At 45.6% G+C, this 20,175-nt stretch overlaps 1 protein-coding gene across 3 annotated transcripts in view; it reads left to right on the top strand.

Annotated features, from left to right (window-relative positions):
- The window catches only part of CLGN (calmegin), a 123,454-nt gene that overhangs the window by 63,825 nt on the left and 39,454 nt on the right, over window positions 1-20,175 (top strand). For 2 of the 3 annotated variants that reach the window (XM_073642022.1, XM_073642013.1), the window contains exons 5-6: window positions 1,306-1,447; window positions 17,506-17,587. The exons of the other annotated variant lie outside the window; for it this stretch is intronic. In XM_073642022.1, the coding sequence (XP_073498123.1) occupies window positions 1,306-1,447; window positions 17,506-17,587 (224 nt within the window). The remainder of the gene's footprint in view (window positions 1-1,305; window positions 1,448-17,505; window positions 17,588-20,175) is intronic. 3 annotated transcript variants of the gene reach the window in all.

Raw genomic sequence — 20,175 nt, 5'->3', positions numbered from 1 at the left:
GTCAATTTTGAATAAATCCCCAACAGTGTCACCAGCAAAGCACCCCCACACCATCACACCTCCTCCTCCATGCTTCACGGTGGGAACTAGGCATGTAGAGTCCATCCGTTCACCTTTTCTGCGTCGCACAAAGACACGGTGGTTGGAACCAAAGATCTCAAATTTGGACTCATCAGACCAAAGCACAGATTTCCACTGGTCTAATGTCCATTCCTTGTGTTCTTTAGCCCATACAAGTCTCTTCTGCTTGTTGCCTCTCGTTAGCAGTGGTTTCCTAGCAGCTATTTTACCATGAAGGCCTGCTGTACAAAGTCTCCTCTTAACAGTTGTTGTAGAGATGTGTCTGCTGCTAGAACTCTGTGTGGCATTGACCTGGTCTCTAATCTGAGCTGCTGTTAACCTGCGATTTCTGAGGCTGGTGATTCGGATAAACTTATCCTCAGAAGCAGAGGTGACTCTTGGTCTTCCTTTCCTGGGGCGGTCCTCATGTGAGCCAGTTTCTTTGTAGCGCTTGATGGCTTTTGCAACTGCACTTGGGGACACTTTCAAAGTTTGCCCAATTTTTCGGACTGACTGACCTTCATTTCTTAAAGTAATGATGGCCACTCGTTTTTCTTTAGTTAGCTGCTTTATTCTTGCCCTAATACAAATTTTAACAGTCTATTCAGTAGGACTATCAGCTGTGTATCCACCAGACTTCTGCACAACACAACTGATGGTCCCAACCCCATTTATAAGGCAAGAAATCACACTTATTAAACCTGACAGGTCACACCCGTGAAGTGAAAACCATTTCTGGTGACTACCTCTTGAAGCTCATCAAGAGAATGCCAAGAGTGTGCAAAGCAGTCATCAAAGCAAAAGGTGGCTACTTTGAAGAACCTAGAATATAAGACATATTTTCAGTTGTTTCACACTTTTTTGTTAAGTATATAATTCCACATGTGTTAATTCATAGTTTTGATGCCTTCAGTGTGAATGTACAATTTTCAAAGTCGTGAAAATACAGAAAAATCTGTAAATGAGAAGGTGTGTCCAAACTTTTGGTCTGTGCTGTACCTTGCTAATGTACAGTGTATACATATCTCATTGTGCTCTCAAGGTGGCCTTTATCATCTCACATTATCACTTATATTTCCAAAATGATGTAATGTACCGCCACGGCATGTGCATGTGACACATTTACTAATATCTCTGGCACCACTAGAGCTGTTGGATGATTGATTATGGGTATTTTTACTGTGATGGACAGTAGTCAAATACACAACATAACTTTACTCTGCCTCTGCCCTATTCATGTTTAAGGTGAATGGAAAGTAGAAGAACTGAAGGAAAACAAGTTGTCTGGAGACTTGGGGCTTGTCCTGAAATCCACAGCACGGCACCATGCCATCTCAGCAAAGCTTCAGAAGCCTTTTGTGTTTGAAAGCAAACCTCTAATTGTCCAGTGAGTGTCACTTTATCATCCTGTAGATAGAAATTAGCTCTGCGGCTAGCAATAGATAACAAATGAAGTTGGTCATTTTTTAAGCATGTCCTACTGATTTCTGTTTGAAGATCTAGAAGAAATGGTTTTGTTTTTGAATGGTTTCAAAATAGTTTATGATTTTGTGGTTCACAATCAGAAATTAATAATACTTATGGAGATGGGAATGGCATGGCTCTACCACTGCTTTTTCCGTTCTCCGCTGTCAGGACAGTGCTATCCAGTTTTGTCAATTCAGACACATTGGCTACCAGGGATATGTCAGTTAACAACTACATGCTCTTTAATGGGATTGTCGATAACATGTCCTTAGCAACCAGTCATCCTCAAGTTTGTTTGGTCTTCAGAAGGAGACAAAATGGGCAGTAAATGTTCTCCACCTTAAACATATTTTTAAGTGCAGAACCTCAGTAAATTGTGTCTGTGAGTGCAAAATGACTGTTCAAACCAAGCGCAGGTGCTGGATGCACCCTTGGACAGTGGCATAACTAGAGTCTGATGGGCTCCGGTGCAAGATTTGGAACGGGCCTCCCCCATCCTTGTGTGTGTATATATATATATATATCCTCCATACTGGTTTATATGTCCCTCATCCTGGCCCCATCCTGGTATATACAGTTGAAACCAGAAGTTTACATACACCATATAAAAAGACACATATGCATGTTTTTCTCAATATCTGACATGAAATCAGAATAAACCTTTACGTCAATTAGGATTACCATAATTTTTAATATTTGCCAAATGCAAGAATAATCGAGAGAGAGAGAATGTTTTAAGGCATTTTTATTACTTACTGTAAAGTCAAAAGTTTACATTAGTATTTGGTACCATTGCCCTTAAACTGAATGACTTGGGTCAAACGTTTGGGATATACTTCCACAAGATTCTCACAATAGTTGGTCGGAATTTGGGCCCATTCCTCCTGATAAAACTGGTGTAACTGATCCTGGTTTGTAGGTCGCCTTGCTCGCACCTGCCTTTTCAGCTTTGCCCATAAATTTTCAATAGGATTTAGATCAGGGCTTTGTGATGGCCACTCCAAAACATTGACTTTGTTATCCTTAAGCCACTTTGCTACCATTTTGGCAGTATGCTTCAGGTCATTGTCCATTTGGAAGACCCATTTCCGCCCAAGCTTTAACTTCCTGGCTGATGTCTTGAGATGTTGCTTTAGTATTGCCACATAATATTCTTTTCTCCTGATGCCATCTATTTTATGAAGTGCACCAGTCCCTCCTCCAGCAAAACAACCGCACAACATGATGCTGCCATACCCGTGTTTCACAGTTGGGATGGTGTTTTTAGGCTTCCAAGCTTCTCCCTTTTTCTTCAAAACGTAACGATGGTCATTGTGCCCAAAAAGTTCAATTTTAGTTTCATCAGACCACAGGACATGTCTCCGAAAATTGCAAACTTTAATCTGGCTTTTTTATGTTTCTTTTGGAGTAATGGCTTCTTCCTGGTGGAGTGGCCTTTCAGCCCATGTTGATATAGTATTCGTTTCACTGTGGATATTGACACAATCTTACCAGCTTCCGTCATCATCTTTACAAAGGTCTTTTGCTTTTGTCCTTGGGTTGATATGCACATGTCGGACCAAAGCACGTTCATCTCTGGGACACAGAGGGCGTCTCCTTCCTGAGCGGTATGATGGCTGGACATTCCCATCTTGTTTGTACTTGCATATAATTGTTTGTACAAATGAATGAGGCACCTTCAGGTATCTTGAAATTGTACCCAAAAATGAGCCAGACTTGTGCAAGTCCACAATTCTCTTCCTGATATCTTGGCTGATTTCTTTAGACTTTCCCATGATGCTACACAAAGAAGCAGTGTGTTTCAGGTGTGCATTAAAATACATCCACAGGTGTGTCTCTAATTAACTCAGATGTTGCCTAAAAAAACTATCAGAAGCTTCCAAACATATGGCATCATCATATGGGCAGTCCAGAATTGTTTAAGGGCATAGTAATCTTAGTGTATGTAAACTTTTGACTTTGCAGTAAGTAATAAAAATTGCCTTAAAACATTCTCTCTCTCTCATTATTCTGGCATTTGGTAAATATTAAACATTATGGTAATCCTAATTGACCTAAAACGGGAAAGGTTTATTCTGATTTCATGTCAGATATTGAGAGACACATGCATATATGTGTCTTTTTTATATAGTGTATGTACAGTGGGTACGGAAAGTATTCAGACCCCTTTAAATTTTTCACTCTTTGTTTCATTGCAGCCCTTTGGTAAATTCTAAAAAGTTCATTTTTTTTCTCATTGAAGTACACTCTGCACTCCATCTTGACTGAAAAAAAACAGAAATGTAGAAATTTTTGCAAATTTATTAAAAAAGGTAAACTGAAATATCACATGGTCATAAGTATTCAGACCCTTTGCTCAGTATTGAGTAGAAGCACCCTTTTGAGCTAGTACAGCCATGAGTCTTCTTGGGAATGATGCAACAAGTTTTTCACACCTGGATTTGGGGATCCTCTGCCATTCTTCTTTGCAGATCCTCTCCACTTCCGTCAGGTTGGATGGTGAATGTTGGTGGACAGCCATTTTCAGGTCTCTCCAGAGATGCTCAATTGAATTTAGGTGAGGGCCAGTAAAGAATGGTCACAGAGTTGTTCTGTAGCCACTCCTTTGTTATTTTAGCTGTGTGCTTAGGGTCATTGTCTTGTTGGAAGGTGAACCTTCGGCCAAGTCTAAGGTCCAGAGCACTCTGGAAGAGGTTTTCATCCAGGATATCTCTGTACTTGGCCGCATTCATGTTTCCTTCAATTGCATCCAGTCGTCCTGTCCCTGCAGCTGAACAACACCACCATAGCATGATGCTGCCACCACCATGTTTCACTGTTGGGATTGTATTGGGCAGGTGATGAGCAGTGCCTGGTTTTTACCACACACACTGCTTAGAATTATCACCAAAAAGTTCTATCTTTGTCTCATCAGACCAGAGAATCTTATTTCTCATAGTCTGGGAGTCCTTCATGTATTTTTGAGCAAACTATGTGGGCTTTCATATGCCTTGCACTGAAGAGAGGCTTCCGTCGGGCCACTCTGCCATAAAGGCCCAACTGGTGGAAGGCTGCAGTGATAGTTAACTTTGTGGAACTTTCTGACATCTCTCTACTGCATCTCTGGAGCTCAGCCACAGTGATTTTGGGTTCTTCTTTACCTCTCTCACCAAGGCTCTTCTCTCACGATTGCTCAGTTTGGCTGGACAGCCAGGTCTAGGAAGACTTCTGGTGGTCCCAAACTTCTTCCATTCAAGGATTATGGAGGCCACTGTGCTCTTAGGAACCTTGAGTAATGCAGAAATTCTTTTATAACCTTGGCCAGATCTGTGCCTTGCCACAATTCTGTCTCTGAGCTCCTTGGGCAGTTCCTTTGAGCTCATGATTCTCCTTTGGTCTGACATGCACTGTGTGCTGTGAGGTTTTATATAGACAGGTGTGTGCCTTTCCAAATCAAGTCCTATCAGTTTAATTAACCTTCATCAGGCTGCATAATTTTACAACGTTAACAGGCTGCAGACGTACAATTGTACCTTCATATATACCTCTACTGTGGGAAGACTTTCTCCTTTACTTGGTTTCAGAATCTAAAGTTCATTCAGCTACAAATGTTATGCTGATATCTATTGGCCAGTGTTGTTACTGCTCACTTATTTTGCTGTCAATTAAGTTGATTCAAACTGGGAGTGGCTTCTACTTCTCTTCCTGCCTCCCTCCTCTCAGTAGCCATTTTGCTGTTCATCTCATTGCTGTGAGCACACACATTTCTAGGCTTGTGAAGTCTTCAATTTCTTGGATACGAAGGTAGGAAAGTCTCACAGCATCTAACAGCCAGTTATACCTTCATTCGCCTTATGTGGGGACAGAACAGTCAGAAATTGTCTTTGAGCCTGGACTTGGCTTACATATATTTTGTATGAAACTTATCACTATAGGTATGATTTTTATACGAAAAATGGATAATAATTAGTATCTACATATTGTTTTACGATGTTTTACTTATATTCAGCACAAAATAAAGATGGTGGCTCTGTTACAATTTTCCTATTGGTCGAAAAAACAGTTGAAGATGGAATGAAAATTCTGAAACCGTATACGGTTTACATAATATATAAATGACATTTATAAATAATTATCACTAGAAATAATTTACTTTTTTATCTGCACTTTAGAATCGAGTTTCATTCTACTTGCCACGTGTTACTGAACTAAATTACGAAGCCAAAATTAATCTACCAAGTCATCATGAGTGATAGTAATTGTAACATACCTGGCGGCGTCCTTGCATGGTGGTCCATCTCCCACTGTGCAAGAGCGCGCACTTGATCTCCAGTCCAGAATGTCTCTCTGGCTTCCCTCCTTGCTGTCTGTTTGTCTGTTTTGGCTGCATAGGGCGACGCCCGCTGAACTTCCTGTTTCTTGTACCTGCTGCGGACACGCCCCTGTTGCACCTTCAGCCTATTGCTGTCCATCTTTGGGTATTTATACCACCTTCTTCCTCAAGATGGCGCCTGAGCATTGTGTCCTGTCAGTCGGCTTTTTGTCTCTGACATGCCAGGTCCTATCCTGTTTTCCTGCCTGGTTTCCAGTTCTGTGTCTGAACTGTGGTCTGTTCTTGTGAACACGCTTCTTGCCTGTTCTTTTGCCTTCTAGGGGCCGTATTCCTAGATCTGCCTGTCTGTGCCTTGCGGTATCTGTTCCCGTCTGAACAGAGTCCTGTTTGTGTCCCTGCCTTGTGGTATCTGTTCCTGTCTGAACTGAGTCCTGTCTATTTCTCCTGTCTTGCAGTATCAGTTCCCGTGTCTGAACTGAGTCCTGTCTATGTCTCCTGCCTTGCGGTATCAGTTCCCGTGTCTGAACTGAGTCCTGTCTGTGTACTCTTGCCTGCTGCCTTTCCTGGAGGCTGTATTTCCAGGCCTGTCTGAACACGCTCCTTGCCTGTTCCTCCCGCCTTCTAGGGGCCGATTACCTAGATCCGTTCCTGTATCTTGTCTGTCCTGTCTGAACACGCTCCTTGCCTGTTCGTCCCGCCTCTCTGGGGGCCGTATTCCCGGACCCGCTCCTGTATCCCGCTGCAGTGTCGGTCTCTTCCGTACACTCAGTTCCAGTCTGAACTCTCTCCTATCCTTTACCTGTTTTGCCTCTATGTCCGTTCCTTTCCTTTTTCTGCAGAGTCTGAACTCGTACCTAACTCCTGCTTGTTGTCTCTGTACTCCCGTTTGTGAGTTTGTGGTCCACTTGCTACTTCACTGCAAATACCCTGTGGGTATCTGGCTCTGCCTTTCCCTTCCTGTCTGTTCCGTGTGAACAGAACCCTGTCCGTCCTGCTCTGACTCCTTGCTCACTGCTCCGGCAGCCTTGCTCCGCTCTGACCCTTTTGCCCGCTGCTCCGGCAGTCCTGTCCTGCCCTGCTTCTGCCCGCTGCTCCGGCAGTCCTGTCCTGCCCTGCTTCTGCCCGCTGCTCCGGCAGTCCTGTCCTGCCCTGCTTCTGCCCGCTGCTCCGGCAGTCCTGTCCTGCCCTGCTTCTGCCCGCTGCTCCGGCAGTCCTGTCCTGCCCTGCTTCTGCCCGCTGCTCCGGCAGTCCTGTCCTGCCCTGCTTCTGCCCGCTGCTCCGGCAGTCCTGTCCTGCCCTGCTTCTGCCCGCTGCTCCTGCAGCCCCGTCCTGCTCTGTTCTTGCCCACCGCTTCGGGCGTTCCCTCTCTGCTGTGGTTGTCTACCGCATCTGCGGTTCTGTGACCCAGTCTGTACTGGGTCTTAACCTTTCTGTGCTCCAGCACGTCCTTTCGGCCAGTACCTCCCTGCCTGCATACTCGCCTGTATCCACCCATCTGCATACCTGCCGTGTTTGCTTACATCCACCAGTCTGTGCCAGCCTAACCTGCCTGTTCCAGTAATCCCAGTGTGGGTCAACCCCCGTGTCCGGAGTTTGACCTGGAGTAGCACCTGGTCCCTCTGCCCGGTTTCTCCCTGGTGCACTGGCGTCGTATGCCGTCGTGCCACCTTGGTCGGATCGGCCAGATACTTAGTCACGCCCCTCCAGGCACTCTCCGGTCCATGGTCCAGTGGAACCACAATACCCGCACACGCCAGTCAGTCCGGGCGTGTGCATAACAGCATGCTCAGGCCATGGTTCCCGTTGAGCCCCACGGCCTTCGCTCTCTGAGAAGTTTTCCAGCGAATACATGCATTAAAAATAAATAAATAAAATTTATTTTTTTTCTCAGCTGAGTTCCAGGCGAATTACGCACCCGTCCAGATGTATCTATCTGCTCTCGTTCCTGCGGATCCGCCACGTTACTATGGGGATCCAAGACAAAGTCGTGCATTTGTGGAGCAATGCATGCTACACTTCAAGTTCTACCCTCTATGTTTTCCCACCGATCGGGTTAAGGTGGCATTCATTATGTCTTACCTGGCGGGTGATGCCTTGGAATGGATCAACCCCCTATATGAAACACAGGATCCGATCCTCCTGGACCTAATGGCCTTCCTGGTGGCCTTTCTAATGGTCTTCGATGATCCTAACCCGGAGGCTCCTGCTGAAGCTTCACCTCCCAATATCCCGGAGCAGCCCCGATGGGTAATGTGTGTGGGTAGCGCAATAGTCCTCCAGCCCAATGAGACTACTGCCCACCCAGAATCCTCACAGGGTGACTACGCTTTCCGGAATACTTCTCCCAACCTCAATAGGCAGTCCAGACGTGCTAGACGTAGAGGCAAGCCGTCACGCCAGGGTCTGTCCTCCCTGAGACCTCCTGACCCCAACCTTGAAGTCCCTACTGAAGCTTCATCTCCCTGTATCCCGGAGAAGCCCCAACGGGTAATGTGCGTGGGTAGTGCTCTGGTTCTCCTGCCCGAAGAGACTTCTGCCCATCCAGACTCCACACAGGAGAACTTCCTGCACCCGGCATCAGATGCTTCACCCACTTTAACCGGTGTGCATGTCCAAGGATGCTCCAAAGCTGTGGTTACCTCTGAGTCTGTGCACCTCTACTACCTGGCGGAGGACCCCCTGTTGCCTCCTGAATCCTCCGGGATACCACTCGATGACAAATGGAGAGAGACTTCTCTACACTCGGTACTCGATACTTTGTCCGCTTCGTCCTGTGAGCCTGACAATCGGTACTCCAAAGTGGTAGTTACCCCCGAGTCTCTACACCCCTCCGACCAGGCGGAGGACCTCCAGTTGTCTCCAGAACCCTTCGGGGTGCTACCTGGTAGCGAAAGGACAGAGACTCTCCTATACTCTGTACCTGATACCTCGCTCGCTTCGTCCAGTGAGTCCAACCTAGTGTACTCCGAAGCAGAGGTTACTCCCGAGTCTCTACACCCCTCCGACCAGGCGGAGGACCTCCAGTTGTCTCCAGAACCCTTCGGGGTGCTACCTGGTGGTGAATGGACAGAGACTTTCCTATATCCTGGATCTGATACCTCGCTTGCTTCGTCCAGTGAGTCCGACCTTGTGTACTCTGAAGCAGAGGTTACCCTTGAGTCTCTACACCCCTCTGACCAGGCGGAGGACCTCCAGTTGTCTCCAGAACCCTTCGGGGTGCCACCTGGTGGTGAATGGACAGAGACTTTCCTATACTCGGTACCCGATACCTCGCCTGCTTCCTCCAGTGAGTCCGACCTAGTGTACTCTGAAGCAGATGTTTTCTCTGAGCCTCTGCACTCTTCTGACCCGGCGGAGGACCTCCAGTTGTTTCCTGAATTCTCCGGGGTACCACCAGATAACAAAGAGACAGTGACTTTTCCTCATTATGTACCTGATAACCCGTCTATTTCTTCCTGTGAGCTTGACAAGATGTACCTCGAAGCAGAGATTACCCCCAAGTCTCTGTCCCCCTCCAACCCGGTGAAGGACTTCCAGTTGTCTCCTGTACCCTCTGGGGTGCCACCTGAAAATATGTGGAGAGAGACTTCCTTGTGTGCTGTTCCTGGTACTCCACCCGTTTCGTCTGTTGCTAAGGATGGCTGGATAGGAGGTAGCATCCTAGCTAACCAGATGAGATCAATTTTTCCTGTGGACAGTGGAAGTGATCTCCTTGAAGTGAACGACTGGTCCTCGAATTCCCTGCGGAAGATTCTGGCAGGCCTGAAGAAGAGGGGGCGTAAGGGGGGGGGTACTGTAACATACCTGGCGGCGTCCTTGCATGGTGGTCCATCTCCCACTGTGCAAGAGCGCGCACTTGATCTCCAGTCCAGAATGTCTCTCTGGCTTCCCTCCTTGCTGTCTGTTTGTCTGTTTTGGCTGCATAGGGCGACGCCCGCTGAACTTCCTGTTTCTTGTACCTGCTGCGGACACGCCCCTGTTGCACCTTCAGCCTATTGCTGTCCATCTTTGGGTATTTATACCACCTTCTTCCTCAAGATGGCGCCTGAGCATTGTGTCCTGTCAGTCGGCTTTTTGTCTCTGACATGCCAGGTCCTATCCTGTTTTCCTGCCTGGTTTCCAGTTCTGTGTCTGAACTGTGGTCTGTTCTTGTGAACACGCTTCTTGCCTGTTCTTTTGCCTTCTAGGGGCCGTATTCCTAGATCTGCCTGTCTGTGCCTTGCGGTATCTGTTCCCGTCTGAACAGAGTCCTGTTTGTGTCTCTGCCTTGCGGTATCTGTTCCCGTCTGAACAGAGTCCTGTTTGTGTCCCTGCCTTGTGGTATCTGTTCCTGTCTGAACTGAGTCCTGTCTATTTCTCCTGTCTTGCAGTATCAGTTCCCGTGTCTGAACTGAGTCCTGTCTATGTCTCCTGCCTTGCGGTATCAGTTCCCGTGTCTGAACTGAGTCCTGTCTGTGTACTCTTGCCTGCTGCCTTTCCTGGAGGCTGTATTTCCAGGCCTGTCTGAACACGCTCCTTGCCTATTCCTCCCGCCTTCTAGGGGCCGATTACCTAGATCCGTTCCTGTATCTTGTCTGTCCTGTCTGAACACGCTCCTTGCCTGTTCGTCCCGCCTCTCTGGGGGCCGTATTCCCGGACCCGCTCCTGTATCCCGCTGCAGTGTCGGTCTCTTCCGTACACTCAGTTCCAGTCTGAACTCTCTCCTATCCTTTACCTGTTTTGCCTCTATGTCCGTTCCTTTCCTTTTTCTGCAGAGTCTGAACTCGTACCTAACTCCTGCTTGTTGTCTCTGTACTCCCGTTTGTGAGTTTGTGGTCCACTTGCTACTTCACTGCAAATACCCTGTGGGTATCTGGCTCTGCCTTTCCCTTCCTGTCTGTTCCGTGTGAACAGAACCCTGTCCGTCCTGCTCTGACTCCTTGCTCACTGCTCCGGCAGCCTTGCTCCGCTCTGACCCTTTTGCCCGCTGCTCCGGCAGTCCTGTCCTGCCCTGCTTCTGCCCGCTGCTCCGGCAGTCCTGTCCTGCCCTGCTTCTGCCCGCTGCTCCGGCAGTCCTGTCCTGCCCTGCTTCTGCCCGCTGCTCCGGCAGTCCTGTCCTGCCCTGCTTCTGCCCGCTGCTCCGGCAGTCCTGTCCTGCCCTGCTTCTGCCCGCTGCTCCGGCAGTCCTGTCCTGCCCTGCTTCTGCCCGCTGCTCCGGCAGTCCTGTCCTGCCCTGCTTCTGCCCGCTGCTCCGGCAGTCCTGTCCTGCCCTGCTTCTGTCCGCTGCTCCTGCAGCCCCGTCCTGCTCTGTTCTTGCCCACCGCTTCGGGCGTTCCCTCTCTGCTGTGGTTGTCTACCGCATCTGCGGTTCTGTGACCCAGTCTGTACTGGGTCTTAACCTTTCTGTGCTCCAGCACGTCCTTTCGGCCAGTACCTCCCTGCCTGCATACTCGCCTGTATCCACCCATCTGCATACCTGCCGTGTTTGCTTACATCCACCAGTCTGTGCCAGCCTAACCTGCCTGTTCCAGTAATCCCAGTGTGGGTCAACCCCCGTGTCCGGAGTTTGACCTGGAGTAGCACCTGGTCCCTCTGCCCGGTTTCTCCCTGGTGCACTGGCGTCTTATGCCGTCGTGCCACCTTGGTCGGATCGGCCAGATACTTAGTCACGCCCCTCCAGGCACTCTCCGGTCCATGGTCCAGTGGAACCACAACACCCGCACACGCCAGTCAGTCCGGGCGTGTGCATAACAGTAATGCTGGATCTAGTTTCCGCCATAATCCAAGAAAACCTGTTTGCAGGTTAGTATCATTTTGTGAAAAGCCAATAATGTAGTATTGTGTAGTATTTCGGGAAAATAATTTATTTTTCATTTTTTCATATTTACAGATTTACGTCTGACGAAATAATGCGAATGCTAGAAGAATCTGATTCTGAGCATGAGGAAGAACCATATGTTGCATCTGATGATGAAAAATATGTACCACAAGTGGATGTTACTGAAGAAGATTCTGACATTGAACAAGAAATGGTCATAGAGCAGGAAAAAGAATACGACTCAGACGAAAGTGTTGAGGATGAGTCTGTGCCTCAAAGTGCAGGTGACATTTGGACTGCTAAAGATAAAACTCAATGGTGTAGTGATCCACTGCCAAATGCACAAACAAAATCTCGTAATGTCCTACGACAAAGAGGTGGCCCTGCAGCAATCAGTAACCTGTATACAGCAAAAGAGCTATTCAAGTCAATCATGACTCCCGAGATGTGTGACATCATATTACGAGAAACGAATCGAAAGGCCAAGAGAGTTTGTGATGCTTACAACAACGAACTGGTACAACGTTTTCCTGATTCTTCTGAACGGCCACCACAAAAAAACATTCAAGCAATTTACTGAAACTGAACTCCATGCATTTTTGGGCACACTGATTGCTGCTGGTGTGCACAGAGACAACAAAGAGAATCTGGAGGAAATGTGGAATGTTGCTGCTCTGCCTCTTATACGTGCAGCCATGTCTCGTGACCGCTTCAAGATGATACTCAGATTTATCAGATTTGACAATGAAAATACACGTGCAGAACGTGTGCAAACAGATAAAGCTGCACCAATACGGGACATCTGCACAATGCTGAACAGAAATCTGGAGAGCGCCTACAAGCCATATAATTGTATCACCGTCGATGAGCAATTATTTCCATTTAGAGGCCATACTAAATTTACCCAGTATATACCTTCAAAGCCAGCTAAATATGGCATAAAGATTTTCTGGGCTTGTGACTCGTCAAACGCCTACCCATTACAAGGTCAGCTCTACACTGGGAAACCAACTGATGGTCCTCGACAAGTAAACATTGGTGAACAAACAGTATTGGACCTAGTGAGCTCGTATAAAGGCTCTGGAAGAAATGTCACCACCGATAACTTCTTTACAACCATGGAACTAGCTAAGGTATTGAACTCCTGGAACATGACACTAGTTGGTACAGTGAGAAAAAAAAAAAGGTTCCTACCTAGCAACATGCAGCCTGCCAAAGAAAGGCCTGTAAACTCGACAAATTTTGCCTACAATCATGATGCAACAGTCTGTTCATATGTACCAAAGAAGAACAAATCAGTCGTGCTTCTATCATCTATGCACATGACGGGAGAAGTTGAAGAGACTCTAGCAGCCAAGCCAGAGATAATAAAATACTACAACAAAACAAAAGGCGGAGTTGATGTTATGGATAAAATGTTGGGAGAGTACATTGTGAAACGACGAACATTACGTTGGCATTTTTCTACAATATGATTGACATCACTGGGTTAGCATTCTACATCATCTACAGAGAACACAATCCAAGCTTCAGGACAAAGGATCAACGAAGAAAGTTCCTGAAAGATCTCGCAAATCAGCTGTGTATGCCTGCAATTGAAGATCGTAGTACAAACCGAATGATGATGAGAAACCATTTTCTTCGAGGTGCAGTAGAAATGGTGCTTAGACGATGCATTCTGGTAGCATCGCAAGCAGCAGCTGGCCCTCAAATACCTCATGGTAGTCGTGGACCCTCCCCTGTTGTTGGTAGTTGCTATGTCTGCCGAGACCTGAGGCGAAAACAACATAAGACTAGAAAGTCTTGTGTGGTTTGTGTGAAACCCATTTGCGATGAACACTCGGTAGCAAAGACAACATGCATTACTTGCGAAGAAAATCAATAAAAAAAGTTTCTTACATTTTGTTTTATAATGTAAATGAACAGTTTTTTACTTGTTTATAATAATAAAATAGCATTATCATTAAAAAAAATATTATTCTTTTTTCCTTGCATTATCTTCATTCAAAATATATGAGGGTACATTTGTACCTATGCAGCTTGTTATGGATGCAAAAATATCTCGACCCCTTATCTCGGAAAGGGGGTGGAGATATTTTATTGAAATTTGGCCAATATATTCTGGACCAAAACTGCAGAGATGTCACGAAATTTCAGCCCTCTACGGCTTTTCGAAAAAAAGTTATTGCAATTTTAAAACGGAATAGTTACAATTGTACCTACTCAGCCGGGCGAAGGTTAAATACAGCTGGACTCCAATGAAGGAGTAGGACCATCAAGGAGGATCACAAGGAAATGGACAGCATGAGATTTAAATATGAGTGTCTGAGCAAAGGGTGTGAATACTTATGACCGTGTGATATTTCAGTTTTTCTTTTTTAATAAATTTGCAAAAATTTGTACATTTCTGTTTTTTTTTTCAGTCCAAATGGGGTGCAGAGTGTACTTTAATGAGAAAAAAAAACAACTTTCTAGAATTTACCAAATGGCTGCAATGAAACAAAGAGTGAAAAATGTAAAGGGGTCTGAATACTTTCCGTACCCACTGTAAACTTCTGGTTTCAACTGTGCATATATGTCCTCTATCTTTGTATACAGTGGGGAAAATAAGTATTTGATACATTGCCGATTTTGCAAGTTTTCCCACCTAAAGAATGGAGAGGTCTGTAACTTTTATCGTAGGTACACTTCAACTGTGAGAGACAGAAAATCACATTGTATGATTTTTACTTAATTAATTTAATTTACATTTTATTGCATGAAATAAGTATTTGATCCAATAGAAAAACAGAACTTAATATTTGGTGCAGAAACCTTTGTTTGCAATTACAGAGGTCAGACATTTCCTGTAGTTCTTAACCAATTTTGTACACACACTGCAGCAGGGATTTTGTCCCACTCCTCCATAAAGATCTTCTCCAGATCTTTCAGGTTTCAGGGTTGTCTCTGGGCAACATTGAATTTCGGCTCCCTCCAAAGATTTTCTATTGGGTTCAGGTCTGGAGACTGGCTAGGCTACTCCAGGACCTTGAAATGCTTAAATCTCGCTTAACATGATCCCTTCAATCATCCCTTCAATACGGTGCAGTCGTCCTGTCCCCTTTGCAGAAAAGCACTCTCAAAGTATGATGTTTCCCCCCACCATGCTTCACGTTGGGATGGTGTTCTTGGGGTTATACTCCTCTTTCTTCTTCCTCCAAACACAGCGAGTGGAGTTGATACCAAAAAGTTCTATTTTGGTCTCATTTGACCACATGACCTTCTCCCATGCCTCCTCTGGATCATTCAGATGGTCATTGGTGAACTTCAAATGGGCCTGAACATGTGCTGGTGTGAGCAGGGGGACCTTGTGTGCCCTGCAGGATTTTAATCCATGACGGCGTAGTGTCTTACTAGCGGTAATGTTTGAGACTGTGGTCCCAGCTCTCTTCAGGTCATTGACCAGGTCCTCCTGTGTAGTTCTGGACTGATTCTCGACCTTTCTCAGAATCATCCTTACCCCTCGAGGTGAGATCTTGCATGGAGCCCCAGACCGAGGAAGATTGACAGTCATCTTGTGTTTCTTCCATTTTCTAATAATTGCTCCAACAGTTGTTGGATTCTCAACAAGCTGCTTGCCTATTGTCCTGTAGCCCATCCCAGCCTTGTGCAGGTCTAGAATTTTATCCCTGATAACCTTAGACACCTCTTTAGTCTTGGCCATGGTGGAGAGGTTGGAGTGTGATTGATTGTGTGGACAGGTGTCTTTACACAGGTAATGAGTTCAAACAGGTGCAATTAATACAGGTAATGAGTGCAGAGTAGAAGGGCTTCTTAAAAACTAACAGGTCTGTGAGAGCCAGAATTCTTGCTGGTTGGTAGGTGATCAAATACTTATTTCATGCAATAAAATGCAATTAACTATTTAAAAATCATACAATGTGATTTTCTGTTTTTTTATTTTTAGATTCCGTCTCTCACAGTTGAAGTGTACATAATGATAAAAGTTACAGACCTCTCCATTCTTTGTAGGTAGCAAAATCGGCAGTGTATCAAATATTTATTTTCCCCACTGTATATGTTCCCCTTCCTGGCTCCATCCTTGTATATATATCCCTCATCCTGGTATATATGTCCGTTATCCTGGGCCCCATTCTGGCATATATATATTCTCCATCCTGGGCCCCATCCTGATATATATATATCTTCCATCCTGGTATATATATTCCCCATCCTAGGCTCATCCTGGTATATGTCCCCGGTCTGCTGCTGTTCTCTAATGTATAGAAAAAAATAATCAATTATACTCACCTTCCCTCCTCTCCCCCCATCGCTTAGCATCCTCTTCTGAAGCCGGCAGCTGACTTCAGTGGGAGGATGCACATCCAGTTGAAGTTTGTGCTGGCGTCAGCAGGCCCCCACCTGCACAGGCCCGGTCGCTGTCGTGACCTCTGCGACTACGGTCGTTACCCCTCTGCGCTTGGAGTGAACAAACAATTCAGTGCATCTTCCCACCTATTTGTTTTGCATTTATTCCCACTCCCTTTTCTGTGATTGACAGTTCTGCTTTTTATAGGAGGCAGGGAAGGACAGAGATAGATGGAAAACAAGTAGATGGGAAGATGCGCTGAACTATTTTGCCACACCAAGGGTGCACTGAGCGCCTGTGCTTGGCTAGGAACGTGCTTTTGTGCTGACAGACTCCCTATGGTCCAAACTGAAACAAAACAGCCATGTAACATGTACAACAGTAGTCTCCAACCTGTGACTTCAAAGCTCCTATAGTACCACAACTCTCAAAATACCCTGTTAGCTACAACTGGAAAGACACCAGTTGGGGTATTTTATTGTACAGATAATTTTTAATGTGCTTGTTCAGGATTAGAAAAAACATCTTTCAAAAACAGTGCCACACCTGTCCGCAGGTTGTATGTGGTATTGCAGCTAAGCTACGTTCATGTAATTGGAGCCGAACCTCAATATCAGACACAACCTATGGACAGTTAGGGCAGTACTTAGTTTCTATCCATCCATAGAGAAACATGTAGATAAGCATAGAAGTGTCTTGGAGGCAAGAAAATTTGTACAGAAATCTTTTCCCAAGCTTTGTTTTCAGGCACATGGCGCCTCTCTTTTAAAGGAGCTGGCTCAAGAACAACATTCATCACCTATCTACATTATGAGTGATAAATGTATGAGGGCTGTGGTTCTCACCGATGAACCCTCCACTGATCACAAGTACAAGAATCCCATGTTCCCCATGTGAATGGATTGAGGCTACGTGCCCACGATGCAGAAATGAAGCTGAAAATTTCTGCTTCATTTCTGCATGTCCTTGCCCAGAAAAACGCTTGCGGAATTTGACACGCGTTTTTCGCGTGTTTTGCACATGCAGAATTGCCATGCGTTTTCTAATGCATTGGAGATAGCAATTCCGCATCCGTAAACGCAAAATTAATGGACATGCTGCGGATTTTTAAGCGCATCAAAAATGCTGCGGAAAAATCCGCAGCATGGGCATTGAAAGTGCGGAATTGCATTGGAGACCATGGGGGAAGGTTTACCAAGCGTTTACGCTGCAAAAATTCCGCAGCATAAACGCTTGAAAAACACATCGTGGGCACGGACCCTGATATTCACTCATGCTTCATTTATTGTCTACGGGACTGATGGAGATTGCATAGTAAGGTATGGGGGGTAAGGTATGTAAATGAATGCATTTCTGGTAAGTATTGAGCCTTGCTTTAAATTTATTTTTAGCATGGGTCCACAGCATCCCTATGTGACAGGTATGACCACAAGCAGCCCCTTTTACTGAGCCGCTGGATCACTGCTGTATAGGATTTTTTTCCTGCATCTCACCTGCCTGTTTCTTTATATTTTCCTTCAGGTATGAGGTGAATTTTCAGGATGGCATTGATTGTGGGGGCGCATACATCAAACTTCTGTCTCATTCCAGCGATCTCAATCTGGTGTGTGAGTTGCATTTGTTAAATCCGTTTATATCACATTTTCCAAGTTCTAAGAAAGAGCATTCAGATAATTAATATCATATTTTCCATCACTTCCAGGACGTGTTTCCAGAGTTATTGGTGGATGATTGTTGTATTATGTGGTGATTTGCTGAAAATTGAAAATACCTCAAATCTTTCCCTCCTATTTTGTGGGACTCAATGATTATTGAATGTGTATAGGGATAGTTATAGGGATTTCTTGCCCGCCCCATAATAGCAGGCACTGGAAGAAAGCGAGGCTGGGAAATGTAAAATTTCTGCTGGATAAATCTGCTTCTAGTTATATCTGCCAATGGGAACTTCCCACTCCTGTGCATAACAACTAAGTGACCTAACGTTTACAGCTCTGCTTCCTCCAATCATTTAGATTAGAGGGATTGTAGGGATTAGGCCACGTTCACACGTTCAGTATTTAGTCAGTATTTTACATCAGTATTTGTAAGCCAAAGTCTGGAGTGGGTGAAAAATACAGAAGTGGTGACTTTTCCTCTGATTGTTCTACTCCTGGTTTTGGCTTACACATACTGATGTGAAATATTGACCAAATACTGAACGTGTGAATGTGGCCTTAGAAAAAGTCTCTGCAGCTCTGTGCCACATAGGGATTAACTGCAATAGCCGACACAGCCCTTGGACAGGAGTGGTGCTATTTTTTATACAGGGTGATTCACTCGCTACTGTACCCAGAAAAGTTGCTGTAACTTTTAAGAGATGGTCAATCGTACTGAAATTTGGACTGTACATACTTTGGCTCATGAGAAGTGAGAGTGCAATGAACCACAGTGGCGAGAAACATCCACGAGCCAAGTGGTCTCAAGACCTGTCGCCCCGCCGATTGTCTCCACTACGAGATAGACTTACTACACACCTTTCTGCGCAACGGTAATTTGTGTGGTGCTTGCATTTCATTCCTGCTGAATTCCGTCTTCATTTGCTAACAATGTACAGATACAGATTGGAGGAACGTGTTTTCAGTACAGTAACAAGCCACGAACATTACAGGTACTCCGAGAGAACATACAGCGAGAAATTCAGGCTATGACCCCAGACATTCTGCGTAATACATTCAACAATATGGAACAGTGCATGCAGACGTGCTTGGATGCGAACGATGGATATTTTCAACACCTGCTTTAATCCCTTCACCCCCGAGCCGGTTTTCACCTTCCTGCTCAGGCCAAATTTTACAATTCTGAACACTGTCACTTTATGTGGTAATAACTTTAGAACATTTCAAGGTATGAAAGTGATTCTGAGATTGTTGTTTCGTGATATATTCTACTTTATGTTAGTGGTAAATTTAGGTCGATATTTTTTGTGTTTATTTGTTTATCGGAATTTTGACGAAAGATTTGAAAATCTGTAAGACTCACTTTTTCCCCAAAAAAAATTTGGGAGGAAAATGGGGGGTGCGTCTGATAGTCCGAATGCAGGCTTACCGTTGGGTTGCAGCGATGGTAGAACTGGGTCCGCAGCATTGCACCGCTGGGACATCCCTTCCTCCCACCCAGGGCCCGCAACATTGCCCCACTTCTGCCGCCGGCTTCCTGAGGATGAGACCATGCCTCCCGTGACCCTGCTCCACTGCCGCCGGCTTCCTGAGGAAGGGACCATGCTCCACGCAAAACATTCTGTTCTGCCTCACCGCTGACACCGGGCCACCACTGGGACACCCACTCCTCCCACCCAGAGCCCGCAGCATTGCCCCACTTCTGCTGCTGGCGTCCCGAGGAAAAGACCATGCCTCCCATGACCCTGCTCCACTGCCGCCGGCTTACTGAAGAAGGGACCTTTCCTCCTGTGACCCTGCTCCGCCGCCGCTGCCCCCCAGGTAAGATACCTTAAATTCGGACTATAAGATGGACCCTCATCATAAAAATCTTTTTTTTCCTATTTTCCACCCCCAAATTTGTGGCGTGTCTTATGGTCCGGGGTGTCTTATAGTTAGAAAAATACGGTACTTTTGAGGCACAATGCAAAGCTCAGTTGAGAAGGAGCGCCATATTGTAGTGCAGATTTTGCTGGAATGGTTTGCAAAATAAGTAACCCCATTTTGCAAATTATATACCTCTCAATGAATTTATCTAGGGCTGCAGTTATCATATTGACACAACAGGTGCCTCACAGAATTTTATACAATTGGGCGGTAAAGAAAAAAAAATTAAATTTTTACCACAAAAATTTAGTTTTAGCCCCAGATTTCACATTTTTATATGGGAAAATGGGTAAAAATGGCACCAAAGTTTGTCACACAATTTCTACTGAATGTGGAAATACCCCATATGTGTCTGAACAGTACTGCTTAGCCACGTGGTGAGACTCCGGAGGGACAGAGCGTTATTTGACTCTCTGAGAATTTTTTTTTCTGTAGAACAGTTTGCTGACTCCATCTACAAAGCCCCTAAGTGCCAGAATCCCCCCTCAAGTGACCCCATTTTGGAAATTACACCCTTCTGGGAATTTATTTATTGGTGTAGGGACGATTTTAATTCCATGGGTGTTTTCCAGAAAGAAGCAGCAATGGACTTTGCTGAGTGAAAACTGCA

Source organism: Phyllobates terribilis, unplaced genomic scaffold (genome assembly GCF_046119375.1).
Source record: "Phyllobates terribilis strain yellow unplaced genomic scaffold, ASM4611937v1 Scaffold_1__5_contigs__length_1240528914, whole genome shotgun sequence".
Taxonomy (NCBI): Eukaryota; Metazoa; Chordata; class Amphibia; order Anura; family Dendrobatidae; genus Phyllobates; species Phyllobates terribilis.
Note: the sequence above shows the minus strand (reverse complement) of the source record. Positions and strands in the feature narration are given on the sequence as shown.